The 5,674-nt window shown below is 38.0% G+C and overlaps 1 protein-coding gene across 1 annotated transcript in view; it reads right to left on the bottom strand.

The window, feature by feature from the left end:
- Window positions 1-1,776: 1,776 nt before the first annotated feature.
- The window catches only part of SACM1L (SAC1 suppressor of actin mutations 1-like (yeast)), a gene marked incomplete at its 5' end in the record, with an annotated part of 22,394 nt that continues 18,496 nt past the window's right edge, over window positions 1,777-5,674 (bottom strand). The window contains 7 exon segments of the mRNA XM_010290993.1: window positions 1,777-2,986; window positions 3,685-3,742; window positions 4,424-4,516; window positions 4,599-4,692; window positions 5,146-5,218; window positions 5,308-5,377; window positions 5,599-5,674. The exon segment at window positions 5,599-5,674 is cut by the window's right edge and continues 29 nt beyond it. Of these exon segments, the coding sequence (XP_010289295.1) occupies window positions 2,850-2,986; window positions 3,685-3,742; window positions 4,424-4,516; window positions 4,599-4,692; window positions 5,146-5,218; window positions 5,308-5,377; window positions 5,599-5,674 (601 nt within the window).

The raw sequence follows: 5,674 nt of genomic DNA, 5'->3' as shown, positions 1-5,674 counted from the left end.
GGGAGGGGGAACCTCGGCTTAAAGAGGAAAAGGCCGCGCTTAACGAAGGAGATGGGGGGAGATGGAAGGAGGTGGCTGAGCTCTGCCGTTGTCTGTGAAAGCCAAGCTTTCCCTAGGATTTCACAGCTACCCTGGCCTTAGATTTTAGAGGAAAATAAAAAAATACTTCATTAAGGCATTTAAGCTGGGTCTAAGCTTCAAAAATAAAAAAAAAACAAACACCCCCACCCCCCAAAAAAAAACCTTTTAAGAACTATTTAAACAAAGAAATTACAGCTTCAGGATCAAAAATTTTAATAGCAATAATTTTGTCTGAGTATGGGAACATAGTCATAGTGAAGCCCTACCAATTTAAAGTGTACAACTAGGCTCTTCCAGCTGTGACTGCATCAGTGACTCAAACACCCAGCCCAGGACCTGCACAGCTGGGTGCCTGAGTTCACAATAGGCCAATGCAACTGTCTAACATACTGCAGGACAACTACAACAAAAAACCAAACCCAGAAAAAAGCTGATGCATGCCTGCAGGGAGGGAAGGAAAGGGAGAAGACAACTTGAATTTTCACCCCAAGCACCTATTGCTGCAGTCAATAAAAACCCCTGAAGCAGTCTTGTGAGGAAAGAAGCAATGAGCCATCAGTACTGAGCAGAGGTGACACTTAGGGTTAAGCATCAGAGGCATCCAGTGACAGTAGATCTCAGCCCAAGATCCAGCCATGGTAGTGAAGACTGGAACATGACACTAGTGCAAGCTCTAACAATGGGTACAGTGCAAGATCATCGGTATTAAGCACAGAATGGCAACAGATGCAATGAGCAAAGACAAACCCGAAGCATCCTTCTGGTGAGAAACAGTTCCTAAGGAACAATTCGGGAGAAGTCTGCTCCCGGAGGCAAAATGCACCACAGACAGTGTATCTAGAAAAGTTGAACATTTTATTATCATTTATGAGTACATCATTTGTGATTTTAGAAATACAGACTCTTTGCAAAGCACTGAAATACAGATGCCTTCCAACTCCTAAAACCCAAGTTATTCTATGCCTTACAAACCTTTCATATAAGCAGTTTAAGTTTGGTCTTTGCTGAAAGAAGTTCTTTAAAGATGCAAAGATTTAGTTCTAGACTGCAAGACAACCGAACTGAGTTTCCAATACCACCTGCCAGCAAGGATCAAAACCATTACTTTCAAATATTGAGGCTATGATCTTCTCATATGTTGTGCCCACAATGGAATTCACCTTTGAAAGAGTTAGAGGATTTTCCAGTTAACCATCAACTGGCATTTCCATTGCAGCATCTAGAAGCAAACAGATACTTTGCAAGTACTAGTGCTTATGAACAGGTTACGTTTACACAAAACCCAGAGAGGCCTCCAGAAACATTCAAGGTTAAAATGAACAGTTAACAATTGCAAAAATCTGTACATATTTTCAGTCATAACACAAGGAAACACTGCAGTATCAGTGTTTCATGTTCTAGCTTCAGTGACAACTGTGCTAGTCCTAGTATTCTACACATTTCTCCCTTCCCCCCCATTTAATTTTTATACTCGCAATCTGAATATACAGCTGTACTTACAGGAAATATTAAACAATGCACAGCGCCTTAAGCAAGTTCCATGTCTGGTTTTGAACAAACCATATAAAATAAGTGACGAAATAGTTTAAAATTGGTCCTTGATTAGGATTACTTATTTTTATACAGCTTGGAAGCACTAAATTTAAAGACACACATTTATTATTAACCAGCACAAATTATTCTGTAGCTTTTTTCCTTTAAAGAGTGTGTTACAGTATCATGCATGAAAAGCAAGCTGCTGCTCCCAAGTGCAAAGATGGAGTTTAGACTAAATGCTTTCTCCTCAGGTTGTTATTCCTTCTTTCATAAATTATTTCAACATAACTAAGAATAGAAGCAGCTGACTAGCAAACCAATATGAAGTTCACCTTTTACATTGTGACCCATTCTTAAAGTAATGGAGTACTTTGGACCATTAGCATAAGGAAGGTTCAATAAACACTGCAAAGGATTTTTACATTCTTTGATTTCATTTACATCTTTAGAAAGAAAATTCTATATTTTAAGTCACTAACTAATGAATCATCATCTGGAGACTGTAGTATTGAAACAGTGCAAGACATTTGCAACTTCAGGAACATCCAATTACACTGCCTTTTCATCCAAACAATGATTAGTAGAATATTGCATCAGTCCTAGATAAACAAGACAGGACAAAAAGCTCATTTTAGAAGAGCATTGGGATTCAAAAAATCTTTTATATTTAGTGAAAAGAATCCACACACAAATATGCACATAAGACTCCTTAACATGGACTTTATCACAACAAATGTAATCCAGCTGTAAGTCTTGGAACTAGACTTTATTGGCATGAAGCCATATTTGAGACCACAGTTAGATGCTCCATTATTAATGCTTCAACATCCGGGTATTTTGATGCATGAACAGCATCAGAGCGCTCTCCTGTCAAGCCAGAGACCAAAAATTCAGCTGGAAGAGCCCAGGTGGACTATGAGCTTTAAGCAGTCCACTTGTGCCATAGAACATTCCAGACACCAAAAAGTTTGCTTTCATCTTTGTATTTCCTCACAAAGAGTGGAGCTCCCTCCACTAATGCAATATTCCAAAGACCATTGCAACTAAGACTGTGAGTCAAGTCTCAGCTGAAAGCTACCACCAAAGGATATTATTTTCTTCCCCCCCACCACCTACGTCGCCAAGGAAGGATATTAAAAAGACCACTATTCAGTGTGGAAAGCAGGTCAGTAGAGACTCCAAGTGTGGCTTGAGGAATCCTCCATACCAAGCCGCTTTCCACACACACAAATTCAGTCCATCTTCTCTTTCTGGACCAGCTTGGGTGCATCTACAAAATCCTTGCCGTTGTAAAGGATGATAGCGAAAGTTCCAAAGCTTGCACTTCCCCAGAAAAGCACATAGGCCAGTGTCTCAGTCCATGTATCACCTGTCAAGAGTCAGATGAACATTTTAGTTCATTATCTCCAATTATCAGAGAGGTTTTTTTAGTACAAAAGCAAAATATTTCAAGCCCACACTCAGAGATATGATGTCAAATTAAGCTAGAAAAAGAAAAGACCCCAGTACCCATGGAAGACTTCTATTTCCTTACCTAGGAAAGCTGTATTTGCCACACAGTTCTTTGACTTCTGTTAGCTGTCGGTTCAAACTGTTCTGAGTCAAGCACTCTATCGGTACTAGTGTTAGAAAATTCAAGGCAAAAGCAGAAGGCAAAAACCTTCACAACTCCCAACAGATTCAGATTAGGGAGACATCCATCAGAAGAGACTTATGCTTATCTCTGACTTTTCTGAACTTTCTGCCCAAAATTAGGTAGGTATTCTTCTGGAGATTCATCCAGCCTATAATAAAGCTAGATGTCTACTCAGGTGCAACTAAATCTGGGGGCAATTAACTGCCCCTTAAGTGACTTCTATAAAAAAGTTTTAACATTTTTTTCTATAATACCTCAGTTTTTTCCATATTAGTGATATAGTGCTAACCCTCAAACGCCAGAGCCATGCTCAAACATCTTTTAGTATAACTAAGAAGGAATTTTACACTGAATAGTTTCTGGTAACCTTTTAGAGAGAGCCCACACACAAGGAAGCTAATTTTGTGAAATTAAACTCAATAGTGACTTACCAGCCATTAGCAAACAAATAATGCACATTGAGAAAGCAACCACCATAATAATAGGCAACTGGGGAAAGAGAAAAAGAATTGATCACTTGATATAGTAGCACATATATTCCTTAATTTCTTTTAAGATGGGCTGTATTGCAAAGCTATTTATTTGCTTTGCAATGAAGTTGCTTTAATTCCCAGTTCACCTGCTCTCAGGTACAAATAAAATTTTGGATAGCTCCAAAATTTGGAAGAGTGTGTTCAATAACTAAGTTAATAGATAGAAGGTATATTTTAATCCTTAAAAGATTACGGTTGAGATTTGTGTTTTAAAAAGATACACCAGCCACTAGTTAAACCCATAATGTTCCCAAATCCCATTACACAAACTAGAAGGGGGAGGAAAAAAGTTTTTCTGTGTTACAGTCTATGCTTCTGCATGAAGTATGATAAGAGATCTTCACAAGCTTCTTTTGCAGAAGGCAACAGTCATTGCTGGTGACTAGTAGAATTTCTCCCTTTCCACTTCCTGGAGCAGATTTTAAAAAAGCAAGCAGCAGTTTTTTCAATACCTCAAGGACACTCCATTTTCTGTCAAGGGAACAGTCTGAGTTTAGTCCTATAAGCAGGCATCAGAAACATAACCAGATTACAGGGACACTTCATGACTAAATAGACATGTTCTACTTAGTCATATGAAGCAAGTGACTAAAAGGTTGTATGCATTTCTCCAATCACAAATAGTCTCCATACTCACAGCTAAGAACTTCCAGTCTTTCTTGACATGTAGAGGACTAGCAGGTTCTACTTCATCCACTGAATAATTTCCAAGAAAAAGATCAATTGCATCCTGGAAGAGAAAGGGAGAGTAAGAGTTAAAATGCACAGCAATGTTTATCAAACAGTTTCCCACAATTAAAAGCCTAACTTACTTGTCTAAATCCATCAGAAAAGTTATTTTTGTAGTAACGTATTAATGAGTTCCATCCATCCATTATTAAGCCCCACTGAGTTCTCTTCCCAGTTCTGCAAAAAGAAGTTTTGGAAAATATTTTAAATAGATTTATAAATTCAGGAGATAATTTCAGATTTACAGTTCTTTCATTGTTCAAATGTGTACTATGTTTAATGAATACTTGCATGTAAACACATTTCTCTACTGCTGCCTCTGCATTATTACCACATATACTTGTAACAAAGTTCAAAAGTAAAATTACACTTCTCTCCATGCCACAATATGCATGCCTTTAAGAGGCACATTTTCTTGATTTTATTTCCAGATAGCCTTTTCTCCTTTCATATACAGTGAAAAATGGTGTTCTGTAGATTTTAGTCTGACATTTTACTAGTTGAACCACTGCAAAACTCATTCATGGCCTAAGCCCCAAGTTAATAATATCTTCTCAGATATGAAGACTTAAAGAAAATCCCAAACATGCCCAAAAACCCAGAAGGCATTTACAAGAAAGGCTGACTTGCCTTGTGTAATCTGTCTTTAAGGCACCAGTTCCAGCATATTGTTTGGCACAAGCATTAGCATTATCAGCCCATGCTGTGAATAGGAAAACATTAAGAAAGATTAAGGAAGTTATATACACTGTTTGGAAAAAAGTGATTGTTTGAACTCTATAAACAGCCTACCATTTTTGTAGATTTTCTCAAAGTCTGCTTGCTCTTCAATTCTTTGTCCAACATGCAGAACACCTAGCCTCTGAAAGAAAAAGCATACTGAGGCTCACTAGTAGTTTGCTAGAAAGATTAGGATTTGCTTTCAGAAAAACCTGTATTTACTAAACTAGAGTCTGGCCAATGCATTTCAAGTAGTATAGTAACAAGTATCCAAGCTCTTACTGTAGTGTTAAAAATTACATTTCTGCTTCAAACAGAAAGCCTCTTCTCTTCCAGCTTGTTAAACAATAATAAAACATTTACCTGAAGCTGGGCTTGAAGGGATCGACGTGCTAACAAGCTCTGAATCACATTAGTCCGGTCAAGGCAGTCCATGCAG

This window comes from Phaethon lepturus, unplaced genomic scaffold (assembly GCF_000687285.1).
Source record: "Phaethon lepturus isolate BGI_N335 unplaced genomic scaffold, ASM68728v1 scaffold32017, whole genome shotgun sequence".
Lineage (NCBI taxonomy): Eukaryota > Metazoa > Chordata > Aves > Phaethontiformes > Phaethontidae > Phaethon > Phaethon lepturus.
The sequence above is the reverse complement of the archived record's forward strand: the minus strand, read 5'-3'. Positions and strand labels throughout refer to the sequence as shown.